We start from the raw sequence: 25,775 nt of genomic DNA on the forward strand, positions 1-25,775 counted from the left end.
TCTAAAGCAGAAATAGATAAACTTTGTTTATCTTCATTTAGCTGAAACTATCTACGAGCTCAATGTACAACAGAAATTATATATACTGCTGTTTTAAGCTGTCCTGTATAATGCAGTAAATACTCAGATGACTTTAATACAGTGATGCCAGAATTCCCTCCAGTCAGTTCCTGCTGATATTCAAATGGGTCATATTCTCCAAGATTTTGGAATGGGCTCTCACTGCTTGTTATGAAAAATCAAATTGTCTGCATAGTATAGCTCAATATCAGTGTGCTTTCCTAAAAAATTAAAAAATTCTAATCAATGCTAGGAAACATGAAATTTTATTTGAATAAATTACTTAATCCAGTTAGTGAGAAGATGTTAACATTAGCAGGATAGCTACAGTCCTCAGGTTATCTTGTTCTTTAATGGCATTAAAGTATTTTATAACATAATTGTTATAATGTTCTATGTATATATATATTGGTCCTTATTTCTAAACTGAGAAAACACAATTTTGCTACTGCTGTCAATATTAATATGAGTTATAGGTATATATGCTTCTGGATACATTTTTGTGAACTCAGTTCTATCCCAGATGCAAAGCTTGCACTGGGGTAATATTATTGAAAGTCTTCTGTATATATGTGCGTATATATTGGCAGGGAAGTCACTTCCAAACGGATACTCACAGGTCATATTCAAATGGAAGAGATTCTGGCTCCAATTCTGAGCCAAAAATGATGACTTATTGCTTATTACCAATGTTTGGAAATCTTAACACCAAAACATATTCCTTGCTACATTCTGTTTTATTAACACTTCTTCAGATTCACAGGGGCTTCTGCACAGTCACACCAATGCAAGTTTCTGCAAATCTCCATGGAGATCACAGTTAGATCCCACAGTGACAAATCTTTAATGTATGCTTCAGAACTGACAGCAGACCTCAAGCCACTCTTCTTTACTGCACAAAAGAGGGATTTCTTCACTTGTGAATGGACGCTGTTCGTGTTTTATGAAGAAAAGACTGTCATACTCCAGGCATGCTTTTGCAGTTCATTTGCATGTGTCCTCTTGCTAAGACCCTTAAAACTCGGATGCAATCAGGGTGATCTTCTTTACTTTTCATTTTAGGAAAATATGGAAAAATGCAGAACGGGTCAAGCAGGAGACTTCCTTGGCCTTTTGGAATATGCTCAGCTACTGAAGGCACTGGCTTATACTATGTGGCATAGATGGCACAAACAGTTATATTTACAATTTAATGCAGCAAAGAAGTCAATCACCTATGGCATCCTTCTGCTGCTCTGGATGTACAACTACCCATGCTTCAGTACAGTAAACTCCAGTACTGCCATTAACAGACAAGATAAAACAGAGAAAGAACAAACCCATTGCAACAGCCACAAGAATCTCTTCAGTAGCTCTGATCTCTTCACTTGTGAGCAGACAGCACAGAGAAATTAATATGGTAAGAATGGCACTAAGGACAAGATAGACCTATTTATATTTAATAGGACATTGTATATATTAATGTATATGTACATTTACTAGGACTTTCCCATGGCCTGATTGCAGTGACATGGTGTGTAAATTATATCATTTCATTGGATTAAAAGGAGTTTCTGTTTTATCCAGAGTTAGCCAGCAAAAGCTCTGAAATCACCAGATTGTCCCACTATTTATCAGGAAAATTCTTATTCTAAGCATCTGAGTTTATCCCTTCAGGCATAGTTAGGCCATATGTAGTCACAGCATTTCAAATTTTGCTTGGAGCATAAATATGAGGCTAGACAATTGAAAGATAGTTTTTATACATTCTTACAATTTATGTTTAGGATATAATGAGCAAGCGTTCCCATGTATGATGATTAAGTACTTATTTCCTCTGCAAGCCAATGGTCATGGATATTCTCATCATAAATTGTGTACTTTCATTTCCTCTCTTGCTCTTTGTATTCACCTCTCCATTGTTAAACAATTAAGCAGTAGAAACTGTTAATACTATGTTAAAAAATTCATCCTATTTCACGGTTTTTTTCCAGTCTTGTTACACTATTTTCATATAAAAACATGGAAGAAAACACTTAGTTAAACAAAAGACATGAAAAATATCAGAAGTAGGACATTTGTAGATAATCTTCAAAACCTATTGCCATATGAATTAAAGAATGAAACCATCAACACGTTGTAGCTTCTAAGAGTTTTTTTCTTGTATACATGTGAACATTTGTTCTGCTTTAAAGGATGTATGTGTATGAAGTATTTCTCAATAAAAAGCATCAAAATCATGCATGAAAGGTCACTGTGAGCTCTCTTAAATGCATGGTATCATCTGCTACATGAAATTAGGAAAGCTAGAACGATAAGCAGTTTCCTTTAATGGGAAAAATTGGCAATTTCTCCAACAAATAGCTCTGTATGATGGCAGTAGAGCTCAGAGAGGGGGGAAAATTGAGGAGAATTACACTGCAGAACCAACATCTTTTCCAGCCCTATGAAAAAGAGCTGTTTATTAGACCAATTATTCTCACTGGGTCTGACAAGTGTATATCCATGCTAAGGATACTTTTTTCCTTCAGATTTAGGTAACAGGTGAATTGTCTATCATTTGCATGCCTTCACTTAGTATTACTGTCCTTGTTTTTTCTTTAAAAACACTACATTGTAAATTCGACGCAGCAAGCTGTATATGTAGTTTATAGCTGAAAAAACCATCCTGCTCTTACTTTGTTCTCTGACGTTCAAAAAACTACTTAAAATATCAGTTTTGTTCTGAAAAATATGTTTAATAAATTATTGGGTGTTCACATAATGTATGATAATAATGCTGTATATTCCCTTGTATATCAAAAGGCTTTTCACCAGGATATTAGTAGACATCATGCAATGATAACAGCAGGTGTTCTCCTTTGGCCCTAAATTTGATTATGTTTATAGCCTCTCATACTTACAAATCTCCAGATGTGACCAAACAATAAGAATTCTCTTTCTCGGTACAGAATGGCAATATCTGTTTAGGCAATGCTAAAATCTCTTGGCTTTTCTTATTCCAACAATTCTGAGTTAACTAGACTTCCTGGCTCATGCAAAGTGTCATTTCTGGATTTGTCATTTGGAAGAGGAAATCTCAGAACAACTCAATGTAGCTGTTCTAGAAAAGGAACTGCAAAATGCATCATGATCAGCTTTCTCATGAAAATAATTAAATAAAACTGGTTGAAACCATATCTGTCATTTTTATTTAATGGAATTGTATCTAATTCAAACTGGGGCTCCAAAAATCACATAATTCAGAGATGATGGTAAGGTCTTGCAGAGTTTCAAGGTAAATCTTGTATCTTCATATTTTGCTATGTCTTTTCAGAACATTTTTAAATTTAACCACTTTCTTTTCAGATGCAGTATATAATTTGGCCATAACTTACTGGAGCCTGATTTGGGGTAGGTAATCCATTCAATATATTAATGCACTGCATAATGGAACTACCTTAATGCAGGGAATTCTGGTCGTTCAAAATGATGATGCATAGAGTGGTGAAATATATTTAAAGGATGGAAAAATTATTCCTTAGTTTGAATTCAGACAATAATGGTCAATTTAAATGTGTAACTAGAACTATGATATGGGGTCACGTTCTCAGCTCAGAAACATCATAATTTAATCAACAAAATGGGCTTTCTGCTAAAATAGCATAAGAAAATGCCGAATGGTGAGTGAGACCCAAGATGAGACCATGGAAACAAGAAGTTACAGCTTCTTACAGAGAAAACAAGCCAAGGAAACATTAACTAGCAAGTGGTTTTAATAAAACGCATAGAGGTGCTAATCCCTGTGCCACAAAAGATAGTGGCAATTCTACAGCCAACTGTAGATTGCCCAGTTCATCCTGATAAGAAATTCAGAAGCAGTATTTAAAGAAAGGGAATTATGACACTTAAATTTCATATTTTGTGTCAAAACACTCATTTACTATTGCTATTAAGAAACCCAAATTAAATTGGCTTTTGGTTCATGACTCATTCACAAACCCCTCTTGATTGGTGTCAATATATTAGTATTTTATGTCTTTGATAACTGGTTTAGCTGAATGATTTTTAGTCTCTCTGCTGTTCAGGAACTGCTCATTTTGATTAATCATTATTTGTGGGATATTGTTGATCATACAGAATATTTTCTGCTTCTTGATTAGCTGACTGAAACTTTAACAAAAGATAATGAGTTATGACTAACAAATCAACAGCGAGTAATGAACAATGCATTCCAGGTACAAATTTGGACAATATTACAGAATCACAGACCGTGTTTTGAATACTGTGAATGTTGGGCAACAAATACTTGGAAATATCCTCTTTTATGGTGGTAAGAGTAGCAATAAATCTATGGTCAGTCATTTGTGACTAAATTGCAAGTTTATTTCTTGCATCACTACAATAACTCTACTCTGAAGTAAGTACATAAACTAATGCAACCTCTTTAAAATATGTAGAGAAGCTCAAATTGGAAATGTTTCTAAATAAAATGCTGAGCATCCTTCTTAGCTGTTTCTTTTACATCTAAAGTCTCCCATAATTATTCATTTTCAAGACCCAATAAAAAATAAATGTCCACCTGTGAACAACATCAAAAGCAATTTTTAAGAATGACACATAACCCATTAGTTTTAAACAAAGGTTGCAACTTCTGGTTTAGTCTTTTCAGATTATATTGGTGACATTCTGGTATGTTTGCAGTAAATACCAAATAAAGAGCTCTTTTTGCTACAGTAGTTAGCTGCTTGCAAAATCTAATTAAGGCTTCATACTCCTTAACCATTAACATTATTCATTTAATAAGCACTAAATTAGGCAGACATATGTGTCATATATCATCAGGAAATCAAGCACAGAAGGTCGTGACTTTTATGACTTTCTGTGACATTTGAGTTACAAAGACTAAATCCTGTATACTCAATTATCTTTCCCCTGTTTTTTAGGGCCAAGCACATCTAAGAGATTCTAAAGTAAATTTGTTGGGGTGCTCTGTGTTAAGGCTGAAATTAGAGTGGGATTAACTGTCACTGAAAGCAAAACTAATTTGAGCATTGTGTTCCTTTACAGGATCAACCAGAGAAACACATGCAGAACTTGCTGCAGTTTCATAAAACCCATTAACAGGTAGTGAAATTCCTTCTGTTCCTAACTATTCCTCATGAAAGATGCTGTACCTGTTTTTCCAGCATTTTTTAAAATTTTACCTCACGGATGTTGCTCTGAAATCCAGACATTATAAGTCAGAAGGAACCTTGAGGCACACATGGAGAAATTTCTCTCATTGGAGTGGGAGCTGCAGTGTTCATTCATTTAGGAGGTGAATTTACATAGCACTATTACAAGAGTGAAGTCAGAATTTAAAACAAACCCTTCCAATGGCTGCATCTGTTGTGCTGGGCTTTGTTTAGTCAGGTGGATTTCATTCCTGCTCTTCACATTCTCTGATGTTTAAAATGGTCCCTAGAAAGATAAATCTGTTTCTCTTTTCATATAAAAAGTTAATACAAACACCAGATAACTTTCAGAGTCTTCAAAGGAAAAAGATAAAAAATGCTTTGCAAACACAGAAGAAAACAATCCTCAGCACTCTTCATCCTCTCCTCATTTCCTCAGCTCCACAATGAACAGTCATGTTTAAGTAAATTTGGCTGAAAAAGCTCAACTGAATCTTCAGAAAGCATTTTATGTTCAATTCAGTGCTGGAAAAAATAAGAGTGGACATTTTTCTAATCTCAGCATCAAAGCGAGTACCCTACTGTTTCTGAAATGTAACCCTGGAATTCAATGAATATAAATACAACTGGTAAAACACTTGTATTTTGAAAGCAGAATTGAATGGGGTTTTCTTTATCTAATTTAAAAATAAAAATTATTTTTGGCACAATCATGCAGTTCCCAAACAAGGAAAATAAAAATCCAGCATGATGCATTATTTCTGTTTAACTAAATCACCTGCCCCACTTGTATCTCTCATTATAGAATTTATCATTCAGTTTCTTAAGCCCACTTCCCTATTACAGCAAGTATTTTGCATTTTTCAGCAAGGTACAGTTAGTACTGTATTTCTGAAGTGGTCCAAGAGCTTCAGCAAGCATAAAGCAATCAATGCTTAAGATAACATAGTAGAAAAAGAAAATTAGTCAAATTATTCTATGACTCAAAATGGGACTTGGGTTAACCAGTCTTTTTATAAATTCAGTTTCTGTTTGCAAGCAGGAACAAAGAATTCTAGAAAGCAAAGTGGGACATCTAATGCAGCTTCTTAGTAACTAGAAATCACCCTGATTTTGGATCTATGTTACATTCTGAGGCTCACCCATTTTCTGCACGTAGCCTGAGTGCTCTCCCCACTCCTCCCAGAAACTTTCTTCTCTGAATTATCTTAGAGCCAAAGACCTATAGGTGGGAACAAAGCAGATACTGACATTCTTTTTACTTACATCTTTTAGTAAATCTGAACTTACAAACTATACCCATTATCCTTTGCTTTTATTTTCTGAGCTGTGCTCCTCTTTTCTCAGGCCATCACACAGCTCCAGTCACCCAAGAGGAGCAGGAATGTCTAGGAAAAAAATCTTGAGAAAGCACAAGTGACAATCTTTTCCTTCACTCTGGCAAACTCTGGCAGCAGTCTAGAGAGATCTGTGACTAGGTCTGTGTGCTATTTATGTGTGGTGGGTTGACCATGGCTAGACAACAGGTACCCACCAAGCCACTCTATCTGTCTCCCTTCCCAGCTGAACAGTGGAGAAAAAAATAAGACAAAAAAATTATTTTTAATTTGAGATAGAGCAGTTTACTAAAGCAAAAGCTAAAGTTTGCACACACACACAAGTAAAGAGAAAAACTAATAATTTTATTCTCTCCTTCCCATCAGCAAGTGATGTCTGGCCACTTCCCGAGGCAGAGCTTCAGCATGCCTGGCAGTTCCTCCAGAAGGCAAACACTGTAAATAACAAATGCCTCCCCTTTCTCCTTTTTTCCCTTTAGCTGTTATGTTTGAGTTGATGTCATATAGCATGAACTATCCTTTTGGTTAATTTGGGTCAGCTGGCCTGGTTGTGTCCCTGCCCAGGATCTTGCCCAGCCCCAAGCTGCTGGTGGGGTGCAGAAGCTGAGCAAACAGTGCTGATGCTGTGCCAGTTGCTCAGCAGTAGCCAAAATACTGATGTGTTATCAGCACCTTTCCAGCTACCAATGCAAAGAACAGCACTGTGAGGGCTGCTGGGGGAAAATTAACTCCATCTCAGCCAGATACAATGCAAAGTAGTGCTGCTGAATAGCTTAAAAATACACAAATCATAACTGCTTGTACAGTTCTGCCTTGTGCCCCACACAAGGGAAGTTGCAAATTGCTCAGATGGAGGAGCTCTCTACTGTACAGTGCTTTGCAAAGAGGAGATTTAGAATAAAGCAGTATATCTGGGACTCTCAACCATTTGTTTTGAAGAAACCAGAGGACAAAATCAGTGAAAAAGTAACCTAAATATTACTTTGCTACTGCAAAAACCCAATCTCTTTCCCTGCTATTTTTCCCTTCTGTCTCCAGACATTGGCTGAGTTTTGCCCCATTTTTAGGATGCTAACAATAATTTTCCCATGCAGAAGAGTTATGATGCCCCATTTTATTAATCTAATTACTTAATTAAATTAAGATATGATTCTTAAACCTGGAAATACCTTTATGGTACAGCTCCCCACAGAACCTCACAGGGCCCTACATGCATAATTCGCATTAACACCAATGGTCATTACCTGCTCAAATGTCTCACAGATTAATGGCAACTAGATTCCTGCATGTCTCAGCAAGTTCCTCCAAAATTCTGGTTTCCAGAGACACAAAAATGCTTGGAGCTCTGGCCACCCGTGGAGTAGCTTTTGCAATGAGACCAGTGCTGGTGACCCTTTCTGACACATGTAGACCTGTGAATGGAGATGTAGAAGTAATTTCAGCTGCTTTGCTTCACTTTCATCAGCTTTCCATGTATACATTTGTAAATACATGTACCTACATGTACCTGCATATTTGCATATTTACATCTCTGATCATACATTCATGCATGGATATACATACACATATATGTGTATATATATAGGTACCCACATATTAAATATTCACAGTCACTGTGACCATTAGCTTAGTTCAAAGAATGAAACTTTCACTGATAAAAATTTTACTGATGTTCTGGTCTGACATCTCCTAATGACATATTCATGCATAACCAAGTAGAGAAATCAATAACTAAGTCATGACTTTCATATAAATACACATTTCTTTGTATCCTCTTTAAAACTGATTTTTTTTTTTTTAAACCTTGATATAAATATCATCTTCCTGCATTATCTTGTTTGCCAGTACTGAACTTGCTGAACATAAGTCATATTGGGAGCATTGAGTGCATTTGCTCCCATACGTTTTATGTAATATACAGTCCTGGGCCTGACAAATATTTGAGATTGAGACCATCTAGCAATTTTGGATATTTCAGGTTCACACCAAATAATCAGGGAAAAATCCTAGATTGAGGAAGCAGTTGGAAAACTCAATTTGATCAATGGTAGATGAACAAAAAAAGATAACAAGAGGCTGAAGTAAAATTATGAAGGCAGATACATAAGACTTTCTTTTCCTGTCTAAACTGTGTGATCAGGGAACAGCTCTCAGCTCAAAAGTCCTTCTGCACTTCAGCTGCATCCCAGGTGGGTACTGGGATGACTCTAACTTGTACACTGTTCTCTCTGTCCCACTCTTCTGAAAGAGGAAAACTGAAAGCCAGACAACAAAAATGTGAAGCTTTCACAGAAAACTCTTGGTCTCCAATGCTGCTGAGCAGTACCAGCTATATATAATACTTTTGCTTTCCATTCTTGTATGTCTCGAGAGAGATGTTTTACACACAAAAATGTCAACAATTGAAGAATTTGTGTGAAATACACATGGTGACATGCTTTAATTTTCACAATAGCTCTCTGTTTGCTGGTGCAAGGATCTTGTGCTGTTTTTGAAAGAACAACCTATGTTTTTCACAAGAAATACATGCCTCTAGCTGCTCTCCTTATTTTTTTTAATATGTGTTAGTTAACAACTTATTTTCCATTCCAAAACTGAAATTAAGGAAAGGGATATTGTTATGCATTTTTCCCATATTTTGAGAAATACTAACATATCCATGCTTTGATGTAAAGTGACACCCAACAAGAAAGCACTGTCATGTCAAGATGCACTTTCTACAGATCTCCTAAAAAGCCCCAGAAAAACAAACTCAAACTTGGAAAAATTGCATGCCTTTGACAAGCATACCTTACAGTCTTTTTAGAGATAATTTACAGAAAATTTCTTCTATAAGTTTTGGAGTAGCTGTAAAAAACTACATATGATCCAAACTATATATGCTTCATCACTGCAAACTATGTGAATTTTGAAGATTGAAATCTGGCAGAGAAAGGCTGGGAATGTCTCTGAAGACCATATTAAGTGAAGCACAGACCTATAGCATCACACAGTTTCATTCAGAAGGGACTTTTAGGGAATATCTCCTCCACTTCTTCCTGCAATAAGCAGGGACTTCTTCAGCTAGGACACTCAAGAGACCCATTCAACCTGAACTTGAATTTTTCCATGGATGGACCAAATAGCACCTCAGAAGATAGCTTAGATCAGTAAAGAAGGTGTTCAGCTCCTGATCAAACTCATTCCATTAGCTGAAAGACAGTTATTGAATCTTCATCCCTTATTTTGCAGTGTTTCTGTAATGTCTAGTAAAGATAGCATGATGAAAAAGTGCTCAATTAAAATAAAAGTTACAGTAACTCAAAGTGGCTAAATAAGTAGACTCTGTTCTGTTATGAAGAATTAACTTTTTTCAACAAAAATCTCTTCCATATTACCATTGTGAAATCAAAATGTAATTGCAGAATATCATAGTTAACTCCATAAATAGTATGCTGCATCACCTAAGATTTAAGGACAAGAGAGTCCTAGTGAAATTAAATTCTAAGTGCTTTTTCAACACTTATCAAAGAAGAAATTTATATTGGGGTTTGGCCACTGAATTCTTGCTGCTCAGACTCTTTGCCCAGCAATTCACACAATAATTCTTTCCAGAATGTGATGAACTTAAAATATATTATTCATATATTATCATATGATATATGATATCATATGATATTGTCATATCATATATCAGCTCACTGAAAAATATATATGAATTTTTACACTTTATAAAGAATTCCTTCAGAAAATTCTGGCTTTTTTGGCATGATGTAATCCTTTAATTGGCAGCAAGTGCACAATGGCAGACAAAATGTAGCACAGGCATTTTTGTGCTATGCCAAAATAACAAACAAGGCTGTGACTCGCTATACTGAATATGAGCTTCCAGTAAGTGCTGTTAATAAGTCAGTAAAGCCTCTGTGGTATTGCGGTATCAACAAGAATTCAAGGGGTAAAATGCATGAGATAATATCAGTCTATCATGTTTTTTACACTCTTGGGTGAGAAAAGTCCCGGCCTACTCATGCCCCCCAGAGCTGGAGTTATCAGCATTCCGCTTCTCACCTCCAAGGTCAGGATTAATTTCCTTTTTTCAATACTTTTACCTATGAAGAATGAACTAAATAAATGGAATCGACAGATAAAGTATTTTATGAATAAATTAGGAAGTCTTTCTCTCCTGTCATTGTCACCTCTTGAAGTGACAGATTAGCTGCTGATCTGAAATCTATCAAGTGAATTCTTGAGCTAACGCCCTCCTGCCCTCCCAGGAGAAAACCCTAGCTAAATAAAAAACAGCTATAAAAAGATCTTTCTCACAGAAAGCTAAAGATGCTGAATCTTTTAGCTGCAGGTCTCACTCCACCACACAGATTCAAACCTTATATAGGCATTTTCTCCTGTGAGCAGTAATGCTTTTCCTTTCAGAAAAGCAGGATTTGCAAAGCCTGACAGACTCTACAGACCTCCTTATTAGTTGACATTCACCAAATTTTAACTAAGATCTAAATCTATGTTGTTTATTCACACAGAGTATGCCTTTGGTCTTTATTGCTAATTAATTCATTTTGCAAACTCATCTTCCTAACGTTTAAAGTTGTTTTACAAACAGGAGGTTCAAAGTTGAGGCTGCCTCTTCATCTTCAGTGTACCTAGCTTGGTCTACGTGTTGTGGCACATATGGAATGTAGCATTGTTCATTGATCTAACACACTCAAAATGTGTAGACACCAGGGAACAAATTAAGGGCAAAATCCTCCTCTCAGATCTGTTGTGCATGGATCAGAGATAAGCAGTACAAATTAGAGCTTTTCTCAGCTGCAATGCACAAATGTTGTTTCATGACTTCCCCTTTAGGCTTCAAAAAGAGGTTGTGCTGTTTGTGCAATAACATCCTCTTTGGGCCAGGCAAATCTCCAAGGGTGTGTGGTCTGGCCAAAAAAAGACCATTTTATCTTTCAGGTCTTTGCTCCCATTAGACATTTGCACACACACACTTTACTGAACATGAGATCAAATCAATACAAGCAGGCCTGCTCAGGAATGAAACATGAGCACTCAATAAAATAAATTAAGAAGGAAATATGTGTACAGTCCCCAGCCTAATGAAGAATTCAAATTGCCTCAGAGTGTTTTTTACAGGTTTACACATAGAACTTGTTTAATTTTCTGTTAATTCCCTGTGTTGTGTGCTTATTGCAGTTTACTTATACTCTAATTAAAATAAAATATTAGACAAGGTTGCTGTGTTTATCCTTCATCAGTATAGCCAGGAGAAAGCCAGTGCAAGGGTTAATGATGGATTTTCACCTTCCTTTAATGTTCACAGTGGCTGTGAATTTAGATTTCTGTGTGACTAAAAAGAAGGTTGTACTGCATGCTGAACTACATGTGAAGCATATCTGCTCTCAGTCCTAAATGCTGTATCATACTTAGCTGGTCACCAAGATAGGCCCTCATCAAGGTAATCCTACCTGGGATCCCGGGCATGGCTATTCCTAGTGAGACAAATACTGTGATATTTGTACCCATGACAGGTGTAACATGTTGAGTTGTGTCAGCCAGAATATTGTTTCTCACATACTGGAGGGAGCAATCTTGTGTTTGAAATAAGATGCTTTGAAATGATAAATATATTGAATCCATTTCCACATCCAGCATCAGTGATTGGTACATTGCTAGGGAGGTGTTCACAGCGTTTATGCTCCAGTAATCTGTTCCCAGGAAGAGATCCATCATGTCAGTGCTCTGAGGCATCTGGGCTCCAAGCTCCAGGAGGGATTTGGGACTGCTGTCTTGAAAATGGGTTTGGTCGATATAGTGCCTAAGACGTGGCAATAGTGACCGCTCCAGTTTCTAAAGAGAATTCTCCATCTCCTGTGAATATCAAGAATAGCTGAAAATCAGATCATAAATCCAAGGACATGTACAAAGTACAAAGTAGGCTTTACACTACTGCCTGTCTGAAGCAAAAGGCATTTCTTCTTGTTTCTTTGAATGCTCCTCATTGAAATCTTCAGAAGTGCTCTGGCTTCTTCTTCGTTTGTAAATGTATGTGAAATTAATTTGGATTCTAAGATTTGTATCTTTTCTATTTACAAAATCCCAAAGCCATTATTTATTTTTAACATGTCACTATTGTCCTATATTGTCAATAGAAGATTTTTAAATACTAAGGCTGTTGCATTTTTCTCTTTCAGCTTCTGAAAATCTTTTCTTCCACTGGGACAAGTGCATGACTAGATAGTATTTTGATGCCTTTGAATGATAAAATGCTCCTAAGCTGAGAACAGAAATACACCCTTATCTACTGACGTTGCTTATGAAAGAAATACAACCATCCAGAAAGATAGTGTCTTTTGTTTTTCTAAATTGCTTAGTTGAAAAAGAGACTTGTATATCAGTGATCCACTGATATACAAGTAAATGTCCCACCCTGGCATTTCTCTGCCTAGCTATCTCTCCAATTCTGGAAATTACTGATCCAAAAAACTAAAGGTGGGAGGCAGAGTTTCTGAGGGTGAAGCACGGCACTTCAGATATCATCACAGAGCCTATTCGCCAAATTACTGCAGATAAGAGACTTTTCTTTGCATAGAAGACATTTACACTCTTCTCAGAATTGCATTTTTATCCCCAAAGACTGAGCAGAGTGATTAGAAGTTCAGTATTTGGCATACCAAAAAGGTGAGACATAGTCTCATTCAAATGAAATTACTTCTAGAAATTTAGAGTGCTCTTTTTTTTTTTTTGTAAATATGCACTCAGATATTAGGTGAAGAACTACAGATTTTTCTTTGCCTGTAAACTGATCAGCTCTGATGGTGATCTTATCTAGCTCATACTTTTTAATACAAGAGTATTTTTGCTCAAAATGCAATTTGTAAATGAGTTGAGCAAAATCTACTGGCCAGGTGCCAATGTCTGAATACTGAATCTTCTCTACCCTCAAAAATCAACAGGGTTTTATGTAATTTAAAACACTAACTTTTTCATGGAAAGCAAATGCTTTGAAAAGAGGGTGGCCTGAACACTGAAAAAGGATGTTCACCTGGCTATATTTTAAGTTATAAAAATTCACCAAACCCCCTTCAGTTTGAATGTCAGTTGGGTGAATAAGACAAATTCTAAGTATTTTAAGAAGTTTTTAGAGTGTAGAAAGGTGTTAGAAGTGCAAAGTACATTTTTAAATAGTGAAATCAATGGGACATAGTCTCAATCCTGTAGTGTCCAGAGCAGCCCTCCTGTGTAAGGCAAGCCGGATGTGTATTCAAGTTGTCAAAGGGAGCTGCACATCAATGAATGACAAACACTTGAGACTGAAAGGAAAACTAGTGAAAAAAGGGTGACTGCAAGTCTTTCCCAGTCCCAGCAGTTAATACAGGAATAAATTTCTGTACTCTTTAAGTCTCTGTACTAAGTCTGAGGTCCACCAGGGTCTACTATAGCAGAAGGTCTCTACTCCTAAATATTAGTTTTGAGGCTTGAGAACAAAATCAGCACCTCATTTTTTCACCCTGTTCACAGGAATAGGTTTCCAAAGATAAGAAAGATGCTGATATATGGTGATGAAGCTTTGGACCACTGTACAGAAGAAGCATAAAAAAATAAGCAACCATCAATGCTAACAAAATAAGACCCTTAGGAATTATCTAAAGGTCATAGAAAATGAATAAATATTAATGCATGTATCATGTAGAATCTGAGAAATGTGCTGTTTCGACTGAAATCTTATTCAAAGAAAAGTATTGTAATTACGGTTTTTCTTTACCCTAGGCAGTGATACAGAAATGCTGGGTTTATCCTCAGCCTTCAGCCAGCAAGTGTTTTTTCTCTCCTGCTTAATTCTAATGTGAGTTCTTAATGCAGTAACCCTTTGCGATTGAATGAGCAGCTAGTTAATACTTCAAAAGTGTGGCATTCCTGTTGCTAAGCATTTAATTTACCCCCCTCCTTTTCTCTTACTTCCAGGTGCTTTCCTGGACTACAGTGCTTGCTAGTTTGTGTAACCCTGTGATGTCAGAAGGCTTAAGAGCCCCTAGAGCTAATACAAAATGTATGAGCATGCCATATCTTGAAATTCCTGCTGTCGGAAGTGCCGGCTCGGAGGGGAGACAGGAAGCCTGAAGGGGAGAGGCAAAGAGAAGTCCCAAAGGAAAAAGAAATGGGGAGAGGCAGGGAAAGAAGAAAGACAAGACAGCTGATAGCATAAAGAGCACAGGGCATAGGGAGGACTAAAGACACCCGGAGCTCAGGGCTCAGCTCAGCACAGAGGTGCTGCCTGCAGGGAGGCAAATCTCCCTGAGTGCTGCTGGCACCATACAGGGGAGCACTCGCAGCCAAGCACTGATTTTAAGCAGGTGTCCATCCTTCTTTCCTTCCAGGACACACACTTCTTCCAAAGGGGGAAGTCTGAGCCCACCAGGGGATGGTGTGAAACTGCAGACATCATGACTTTGAGCTGTGGGGCCAGGATGGGGAGAAAAGGCTCACAAAAGGCTGTCCTTCCCCACAGCCAGCCAGTGCTCAGAGATGGAAGTCACCTGTGTAGCAGGGGCTGAAGGGCACACACAAGAGCTGGGCCTTCTGACACAAAAGCATCTGCAGCATGGTTGCATCAAACTGTCCCGTTTTGGATGACAATGAGGACAAACAAGTGTTCCTGGCTATCTGCTCTAAGTCTGGGCAAAATGAAGTGGCATACACTTGGGGCTTGCAAGCCTCCAGCTTAAATTGGACCTCTCAGCCACAGGGCTGCACTTGGCAGGCTCTAGGGCCACCTTCTGTAATACTTGCTTTTTCTTCAATGCTAGTTTTGCCTGTCTTGTTATAGCGAGGCAATTAATACTGGCTATGTGTATGATGTGAGCTGTGGGAATGTTCATAGAATCAGAGTGGTCTGGGTTGGAAAAGACCTCAAATTTCATCTAGTTCCAACTTCCCAGCTGTGGGCAGGGACACCTTTCACTAGACCAGGATTACCAGAGCCCCATCTAACCATTGCAGGCACGGAGCATTCACAATTTCTCTGGGCAACTTCTTCCAGTGCCTCACCACCCTTACAATAAATTATTTTTCCTAATGTCTAATCAAAACCTTTTGTCTTTTAGTTAGAAGCCATACCCTCTTATCCTGTCACTACAAGCTCTTGCAAATATGTTGTGTTGGGGGGATAGTGAAACTGTCAGAAAAGTGCAGAGGCAGCATCAAAGCTATGGTGCTTTTGAAGGTTTGCAGCAGTCCACTTACTGAAGCTGAGATAAAGCTCAAAATTGTGCTGTTATAGCACAAATCTTCCAGTGAGCAACCACAGCAGAAATGCACACATAGATGAAAATACTTTCTGCACACATGTGTTTGGGCAAGAACAGCTTCTATGTGGGATGTGGCTCTCTTTCACTACATTATCAGCAAAACTTGAGGATCACTTATATGAAAAAGAAAGGAAAAGTAAGACAAAGCGTAAAGTCTGTTAAATTGCTGATGCTCTTTTGGGGGGCTGTCACATTACAGGAGGATACCCAAAGTTCATGTTTAGCTGTGTAAATGTGCTGTTGCCGTTAGGTCCTAGGAAACAGATTTATTCCATTAGCAAGGCAACCTGGATTCTCTGAATTTTAGAACCTATTACCCTGTAATAGTACATGCATATTGCTTGGTCTCTAATCTTGCATTACAGAAGACACCATTGATCAGTCCAGAAACTGGCATAAAGTGTGTGGTTCTGGTAACTATTAAGTTCTCAAAACACTGAGAGGTAGAGCGAGAGGGCATGTGGGCTGGGAAATAATTTCATGGAGTTAGAAATTGCCACTTAACCCAAACTCATAATCTGCAGACAAAACCTTAGGTCTACATTTAATGACATGGTCCTAGCCATTCCAAGCCACTAAGTTCTTCCAAAAAGACGACAGATTGTCAGGTCCTTTGGTACAGAAGAACAAAACTTTTAAAAATCCCAGTGTGCCATAGAGAGGGAGAATCTGGATGGGAAAGATGCTGATCTGCAGAACAGTAGTTTGGTGCGAAGAAGATGAGGCAGAGGATGGGAAACTCATAGATTTCAGAGAGTGGGAATTTAACAATGTGAAAAAAGCTTTCTGCTTGCATAGATGCAGTTATCCAGCCCCATAGTTATCAAAGCTGCCAGTCTGTCTTTTTTTCATTCAGCAATTTCATTTGATGCAAGGGGGGAAATTGTGGTGTGAGACTGTACGTGCCTCCCTGCAGCTGAGTTTTGCAGTCCCAAACTATCCTAGTTCAGATATGATCACCTGCTTCTGATTTCTGAGTCTTCAGCAGCTCCTCTCTTCAGGAGCAAGAGTGGTACTTCCCAACACTGTATACTACCCTTTAAAAGCAACAGCGGGGATAAAGACAGAAGTAATTCAGATTTCAGGAGGCTTCTGATCAATACCAGTGCAGCATGCATGCGATGGCATCCTCAGCAGCCCAGCATCTGGATGCTGCTGGAAACAGCTTCAACTACAGTGGAACTGATCCTGCAAACATACTGCAAGTAGAACTGCTGAGTCACAGACCAGCTGCACTCTAATAGCTCAAAAATCTGGATGCAGAGCTGATGATTACAGTCTGAAGCAGGACTGCCTGCTCAGGTAGAAAAACAAGCAAGAGAAAAACAGAAAGCTTGATGAGTGAGACGACGTGGCTTCACCTCATTCAGCCTACTGTGATTTCAGGTGTGACATGAGCCAGTTCTTGGTGGAGTGCAGCATCATATTGATCTGCTAAAATAGAGCCATAGACTCCTTAATGGAGAAAACAGAGGAAACATTGTTTTCCTGTGCCATATGCATTACCATAGAGCAAAGACTGGCTACAAACAGCAAAAGAGAAGAAAGCTAATGAGATGCTGCTAGTTTAAAAGCACCATATATATATTTAGCTTGACACCCTATAGTTATGTCATGAGCAACTTTTTTGCTCTGTGTCCTCACCTTGGTGGTAGCGAGGCGAAACCGACTTTGCAGCTTGGTTGCTGAATTGTACCAGGTTGTACCTTGGTTGCTGAATTTGCAGCCAAGGTCATGATATTTCTCCCAAACATCCTCAGTATCGATTCTTCATTCTGTTTTGTTTTGAAAACACAACACAACAATATAATGAAAACCAGGAAGGTGTCAGGCAAAGCTGTTTGAAGCATGCAGTACTGCTGCTTTAAGAGACGGCTGTGCAGTGCAGAGAATGAGCAGTGTGCACAAGTCTAGAATGAGTTGGGCTACAAATAAATTATTAAACTTTTCTAGGAGATGGACAGGACATTTTCACCTAGGCTGAAATGCGTGTCATCACATACAGCAAGAGGATAAACAGGCCTGGGCCACCTTGATGAAAATTGATAGTGACTTACACATCCTTATTCAAAACCAGTCATATCCCCATTAAGGCATCCTCAGACAGCAATTTTCAGAATAATCCTACATAACACTTTTGAAGCCTTCCTAATAATTATTTTGTGTTGATTGGAAAAAGGCTTTATTGTGCTGAGTCAGAGATTTCATGTTTGTCTGCTGAATAATAAGAAGGGAAACATTTTCAAGTTTGTCTTTTCATACTCACATGGCCATGTAGCCTATGAAATGGGAGATTTTCTTGTGGAAGATCTCTGCTGTAGAAAGTCATCCTGTAAATTTTAGCTGGGTGGTTTGGTCAGCTTAAGTATATTTTTTGCATGATAATATGATTTAATCTCATGGCAAAGTTTTCAAATTCAATAAATCCCTAAGGACTCTTGGGGAAGGTGGGGGGTGAGGGGAAGTAGTCTTAGATTGCAGTGTGAAAAGTTCATGCAATTCATGACCCAATCCTCTCACAGAGGACTGACATTATTTTTTAATTTCCCACTGAGAACAGTAAAGGCAACATCACAGCATCAGAATATATTTTTAATTACTATTTCATATAGACATTAGGGAACCAGGAGGAATTCAGATAGTCAGATATTAGGGATATGGATTATAAATCTCTTTTAGCTCCTAACTTTGCAGCATTTGTTGTTCTGGTCCAAATTTCTTGTCAATCTTTATGATGCCATGAAAAGGGACAGCATGTTTGAAGCACACATGGCAAAAGATAATTTTCTTTAAAGTTAAATGACTGTCTTTACTTGCAGCACCTCTGAACCCCCATTTTACAGCACTGCACAGAGAAAGGGGAAGGTGGAATTCACCCTTTTGAAATTTCAGTGTGAGAAGGGACATTTAAAAGTCAGCTTCTTCATATCCCATCAAAGAACAAGGTTCAGGTTACATCTAACCCACCACACCTAAGCCTAAATTGTCCTTAAAAATCTTCACTAATTGAAATCTGACCTGTATCTTGTTATCTTGCTCTAATGCTCTCATAAATCTTGTCACTAGATTGTTCTTCCTTATATATAATTTAAATATAATTTCTGGAGAAGCAAGCTTATTTCTTCTGGGCCTTCCTCTCTTGGACTCAGGGGACGACAGACCACCTCCTTTTTCACAAAAAAACTTTTATGAGATCAGAGGTCATTATCAGCCTTCTTTCTTGCTTTTCCTTTTTATCAAAAGAAAGAAGGCTACTTGATTCAGCTTGCCTCCGTGGCTGATCATTCCTGCTGCTTTCTTCTATTTCCACTTGGTATACATCTGTCTTTAAGTGCAATGCCCTAAATTGGATACAGTACTTCAACTGAGGCTCCTCCAGTGGCAAGTAGAGCAGAATAATTTCATTCCTCTGTCTTACAGCCAGCAGTTTTCTTAAAACATCTCTGAATGAGATTTGTTCTTTTGAAGCAGCCTCATATGAAATTGTGGCACATTGTAAACTTGGAATTATTTTTCCACCCAGTTGCTACCAGCCCATTTAAAATCCTCATCCCCAGTTCCAAGGCTCCATTTGTCCTTTACAAATCTCTGGTTTTCTGTTTTCAAACTGCAGATGCTCACCTGGGTTTGAAATCCTATGTAGTCTTTCAAATACTGAACCTCTTAATTAATGTAGGTGCTCTCCCTGCTCCACTGGCCACATCAGCAGTGAGAATGTTGAACAGAACGTGGTCAAAAGCAAATATGACTGCTTGAAGTGCCTCCCCGGGTTGACCACAAACTATTATTAACTACAGTTCATCTGAGACTTTTCACTGTATTCAAGTACGAAAAGGAAAGGGAGCTCCTTTGACAGCAATAAATAAATTATAACTTCAGTTTCAGTATGACTCAGACTTGCTACAGATGGAAGGAAATTTCACCCTGGCAGTTGTATCTCAGGTTGCACTAATACAAGTAATATTTTGAATACATCTGCTGCTTCACTTCAGCAGAAGAAACATACTAGCTTTAGCCTAGATAAACTGCACTGCTTTTAGAAGACATAAATGCTTTTAGACCTATGTGTTAGGAAAACACATGGATTAATTTTTTGTGTCAGTGATCTTGAAAATCTGGACTTGGAAGTGCACTGCAAGGCAGTGGATGTACAGTGAAGATAAATATAATGTAGTCTATCAGAGAGAGAGAGAGCATGCTTCCTTTTTCTTGAGAGGTACTTTCAGAAGATTTTGTGAGACTTCAAATCTCAGTTCAAAGCACAATGAAATTCATTAGTTTTTTGCAAATTGAAGTGTTGGTCACTGTTGGTGAACACTTGACCGAGAAGAAAGGAAAAGAGAACAAACCAGCTGCAAACAGATTGAGAATCTGAGGGTAAAAATCAAGGACAGAACCAACAAAAGCTACCTTGTTGCTGGGGTCTGCTACAGGCACCTGATCAGGGCGAGCCTGTCAACAAAGCCTTCTTACTCCACACACAGGAGGCATCCTGCTCACAAGCTCTCAACTTGAGGGGGCATTCTAGCTACCCAGATGTCTGCTGAGGGAGCAACACAAATGTCTGTGAGCAATCCAGGCACTGGAACAGGTTGCCCAGAGAAACTGTGGATTTCCCATCCCTGGCAGTGATCAAGGGCAGTCTGGGTGTGGCTTTGACTAACCTGGTCTAGTGGAAAATGTCCCTGCCCATGGCAGTGTTAGAACTAGATGAGCTGTAAGGTTTCTTCCAACCCAAACCATTATGTGATTCTATGATAATATAATGCAACATATATTGCCCCTCTCCTGATACAACTTTGTGACTACAGGTTGAAGACAACATTTGTTAACACTGAGAAATTACTACTTAGTCTTTAAGGGTGTGGGGCAGTGTTAGGACATCTCAAAAGGCATTACTTCCATGGTAAGTTCTTCCTTGTTTCAGCAAGACCAGTCCTTCCTCACCTTGTCTTTTCCTAGAAATCCCTCCAAAGACTTAGGTAAAATCTGTGAAACTGGAAACTAAGAAATATTGTTGACTCTAGTTCTAGAGAATATTTTGATTTACTCTGGAAGGGGCTCTGGAAATGCAGGTCTAAGACAGTGTATGCTTACAGAGAAGTAGACTTTAAACAGTAGATTAAAGCATTGCCTTGTGTAATTTTTCTTAGTACTGCCACTGCTCAAATCTGTAGACATTACTGTCAACACCTTCCCTCCTGAACCATACTGTGAATGAAAGCAAAACAGTGACCCTGGCTGGTCAATCATCACTGTGGCCATCTTCAGTGAGTCTGAGGCTACCTTGCCTCCTAGGGCACTTTATAAAAGCACGCAGAGAGTCACAGACAACAGAAACTGCTGCCCAGGTTTTTAAATGTCCATTCTTTAATCAATTCCTGGCTTTGAGTGTTCATTTTCTGGGAGCTGCTGATGCCCTCATTTACCATTCGGTCCAATTGGCATTGATGCTTTCCAGTGCATTACAAATTCAGGTTGAAAGTACTTACTTAATCGAGTACATAAAATCAGCGACCACTTCTGACCCTGCTACAAATAAGAAGTTGCATTATTATGAATCGTTATGCTTGTGGTTAAAGGCAAGGGGAGCAATTTATTAACACAAAACCAGTACCTCTTCAATGGTACTTGTAGGACCTGAAGTAGTGTCCTTCTCTAGAGCAGAGGTTAGACAGGTATCCATGCTGAAATAGCCAAAAATGCAGAGGAAGTTGTGAGCATAGGCTTTCTCACTCTAAAGAAAGGGCTCAGTCTTAGTTTAGGTAGCCACATCAATATAAAATATTTAATAGAGAACCCAGGATGAACAATGCTCTCTAATATCAGGTACAGGAACAAAAAACAGTCCAATGAAAATATATCTTCTTTTTGCATATATATTATGCAAGCCAAATGCTATTTCTCAATATTGTCCTTTAAAAATGATGTGCCCAGCGGTTTATAAAAAGCTGTACTGAAAAAGAGCCTCTCATCAAGAATGAAATGCAACGAAAGGTAGATCAGGGGAACTCACAGCTCTCCATGACAAAGTGTAGGAGAATGAAGCAGGCTTGCTTCCTTGGGGCTGGCAGATCTGGAATTCCCTTCATCATAAGCACTGTTTCACTTCACCTCAATGAGTCATGCTGGTGAATCCTGAGGTTAATTATTAGATAATTCTAATACACATCAAAGGCTTTTGGAGGCTCCTGAGTCTTCACAGTTTAATATGTTCATTTATCAAGTGCAAGTAGGAGAAATGAAAAGTAATTAAATGATTTTTTTTAAGACTTTTAAAATTTTCTATTATTTTCTAACTCCACTCATTGGACCATCTGTGTGATGCTGCAGAAACTGCAAAGTACTAGTAAAAGGGGTAACTGGGTTGCAATAGTTTGGCTTTTAAATCATGGTTGGAATTTGAATTTATTATTTGAAACCTGATAGCATCAAAGTTTATTTGGATATTCCTCAGGCCAGAGCAAGCATGCACTTAGATCAGTGGTTATCTTTCCAACCAGTTTTAAAATTGCCGAATGGGTAAATTTAAAGGGACCACAGTGGGTTGTCTGTTTCAACCTCCCTGTTCAAGCAGGGTCTTCCTAGAGCACATAGCCCAGGGCTGTGTCCAGATGGTTCTTGAATGTTTCCAGTGAGGGAGACTCCACAACCCTCTGGGTAATCTGTCCCAGTGCTCAGCACAGTAAAGAAGTTCTTCCTGATGTTCAGATGGAACTTCCTGTGCATCAGTTCCTGCCCTCTTGTCCTATTGCTTGGCATAACCAAGAAGAGCCTGGAAGTGGTACTATGTTTCCAAGAGGTCAGCTACCCTCACCTTTATTTAGATAAAAAATATTTTCTGGCTTTCTAGTCCAACACCATTTCAGAGGTACAGACCTTTTCTTTGAGCATCAAGATGCCTTTTTAACCATCAACTAACAGTATGACATGGGAAAAATTCAGGAATACAGACAAATTACATGTCACAATAGGAAACAAAAATGTTTCTATTTTTCTTCTATTACCTCATATCAGTGAGGGGTTCATCCTCCACAGTCTCACTCATTCCAAGAAGAATAATGCAGTTTAAAAAATGAGTAAGATAAAAAAATATCTTCCACAGAAATATAAAACACAGGTGCATTACTGTGTGCATGTGGTCCAAAAAATAGCAAAGGAGATTACCTGACAGTGGCAAGAACCAAAGAGGAGAAAATTTGCTTGATTTTGTCTTAGCAGAGTGACACAATGCTCTGCAGAGCAGCAGGCTGTTAAAGGAGATCTAAGGGCTTCACTTTAGAACCCATAGTTCCACAGAAAAATTGGGTCCAGTTGGAATTTTGCTTAAATAATAGCATATAAATAGAAAACCATAGTGGTACGTAGCACAGGCCTCTCTGAAAAAAAAGCCCAGGAATTGCAATGGCTTGGAATCCTTCTGCCATCCATAGAAGACTACTGAATTCTTACAGTTTTTTGTTTTTTAAATAAAGAGGCTAGATAAAAGAAAACAGTCCTTGGGAAAATGCAATATAATTACATTTCTTCTTGTCTGATAAGTGCAAAATCAATTCTGCAGTGTTTTACCTGCATTCTGCACTATTCTTTAAAATGTCAGCAAAAGGTTTTGTTACTATTTATTACTAGTTATAGAGGAGGAGGTTAGTTCATTCACCAAACCTAGCAAGGACACTGTACAATCTAATTCCTTGTAAATGCAGTTTTCATACTTCTTATGTCAGGAAACAATACTGACATAATAATTGAGTGCAGTCGCTCTGAGGGAAGTGCTCTGAGATGTTGCACCAGGAGTCTTGAGCTGAGATATCCCCTCAGCAACAGGTGGTTGTAAAGGGAGACCTTTACAGGCAGATAGAGAGATGTGAGAAGGAACTATTGACTTGTGTTTAAAAGAAATCAGGAAAGTGGCTGCAGGGTTGAGGATGGATGAAATCAGGAAAGGGTATTAGCTCAGATTTTCCAGACACTGAATAATATAGTATTTCATCTTGTACATCAAAAATCAGTAGTCATCATTGAACAGTCTGGGCTTAAAATAAAAGTGAAATCACAAAAATGGAATATAGACCAGAGTTATATATTATTTACAGCCTTACTGGATTGCCTGTATGTATCATATCCATTGTGTATTTTTTTACTCTTATAATGCATCTGAATTTTAAGAATAAAAAAAATCCAAGAATCCCCTTTCAGATATTTTTTTCTTTCTTCCTTTAGGCATTTCCAAATGATATTCTCTTTTCTGTGAAGGTTTAAGAAATGTCCACTAGTTACAAAACATATCACATTCTTAGACTGATAAAATATTTCTGAATGACGTGCCACAATTAAGACATTGAGTAGGTTACTTATATTGCACAAGCACACAAATAACATTATAGTTTTGTACACAGTGGACTCCTTTCCTTAGCTGAACAGACATAAATATCCATCAATACCTCGAATACTTTTCAACTATTATGCTTCCAAACAACTTTAAAATTCTGGGTAGTGCACAGATAAGCACTTTATAGGCAGGGAGGCAGCTCTAAATTACTAACATATGATTTCTACTGATCATACCAGCAAACAAAATATGCTTCTATTCACAGCTGGTCCCTATTCAGGCTGATCTACTGCCTGAGAGAAACATTAAACTCTGATTCAGTTCTGCAGTGTGTGTATCTCCAGCTATAATTCCTTTCTCTCTCCTTTACTCTGGTAGATATGGCAATATACCCCATTTTTACTTTTAAATTTCTCACATTTTGAAAAGTGCTTTAGTTATGCTGAAATAATAGATTTTTTTTTTCTGAAAAGTAGTCTCCATTATGACTTTGAACAGTAATCTTTGAACTGTGGAAGGCATTTCTATTGCTCTGACTAATGATCTAAAGACTTAGCCTAAAACCCTCATCAGCAACCAGGTTTGTGCACTTCTTCCCTTGTAATCACTATGAAGGAACATCTTGCACAAAGGTCCACAGTGCCCAAGGCTCTCTATTTTTATACAAAAATAGACAACATCTGGGGATAAAACTACATCTCAAAGGTAAATATCATATAAGTGCTCACTTACCAGAAACAGTAACCTGGCCCTCACCTGGCATTTTTGTGAGCATGTGGAAAGTAAACTCCAGAAAGTACCTGAATTTCTCAAAACTATTACAAGCTCATATTGGGAAACAGTGATGAGAATGACAAAACAAATGATCTACAGCACAGGGAAACAGACTGAATGCAGAAGTGTTTGTACCATCAGAAATTGATTTGATGATTATGTCAATTACTTTTGGCACTAAGCTTCCTGTGAATTATTTTCTGATTGATCTTTTGGCCATCTCTGACTGTTGCCTTATCTGTGCTTATTTTCAGAGAGATTTAATGAATGCTTTGTTTATCATAAATCATTCAAAATTTTACCCCATGTGGAATATCTGCTTACACTGTTTGGGTCAGCTTTGATTATTCCTTCTCCCTCTCTGGCAGTAAATGCTGTTGCTGAGTAATAACTTTAGTCACAGAAGAGCTCCTCCAAACCAATCTTGATTTGTGAGATAACAGAAGAGAATGCAATTTTCCAGAAAAACCCAGTAGTATGCATTTTTTTGTAGTGTACTTTTCTTTCCTGGAACATGTTTTTATCTCCAAATTTCTTTCAATCCTGTTGACTTACTCGTGCTAAATAGGCTGCTGTAGTAACTTCTGCATGCTAATGTATCAGATATTGATGCTATTTACACGATATCTCATTTAAGAGCTTAAACACACATATTTTAATGTTGCAGTATTTACAGATTCAAAGATGGCAGAGAGAATGGTATTATGTCATTTACCATCACTCCTTGTTTTGCTGTGTGACAAAACAGAGTGGCAGCTTCACACTTATTTTATTTTATTTTATTTTTATTAAACATACTGGTAATATCAGGTTTTATTTTATTTCCTGGGAGATATCTGTGAAG

The 25,775-nt window shown here is 38.0% G+C and overlaps 1 protein-coding gene and 1 long non-coding RNA gene across 2 annotated transcripts in view; both read right to left on the reverse strand.

The window, feature by feature from the left end:
* Positions 1-5,579, reverse strand: part of LOC148225467 (uncharacterized) — a 43,757-nt gene extending 38,178 nt beyond the window's left edge. The window contains exon 1 of the mRNA XM_088175555.1: positions 5,226-5,579. Coding sequence (XP_088031681.1) covers positions 5,226-5,255 — 30 coding nt within the window. The 5' untranslated portion in view covers positions 5,256-5,579. The remainder of the gene's footprint in view (positions 1-5,225) is intronic.
* Positions 5,580-6,338: 759 nt separating this feature from the next.
* Positions 6,339-25,775, reverse strand: part of LOC148225468 (uncharacterized) — a 190,845-nt gene continuing 171,408 nt past the window's right edge. Inside the window, exons 4-6 of the long non-coding RNA XR_015807541.1 lie at positions 17,473-17,603; positions 7,777-7,944; positions 6,339-6,417 (exon numbers count right to left, since the gene is read on the reverse strand). This is a non-coding gene — a long non-coding RNA (uncharacterized LOC148225468). The remainder of the gene's footprint in view (positions 6,418-7,776; positions 7,945-17,472; positions 17,604-25,775) is intronic.

This window comes from Sturnus vulgaris, chromosome 1 (genome assembly GCF_052056855.1).
Source record: "Sturnus vulgaris isolate bStuVul1 chromosome 1, bStuVul1.hap1, whole genome shotgun sequence".
In the NCBI taxonomy this organism is placed as follows: domain Eukaryota; kingdom Metazoa; phylum Chordata; class Aves; order Passeriformes; family Sturnidae; genus Sturnus; species Sturnus vulgaris.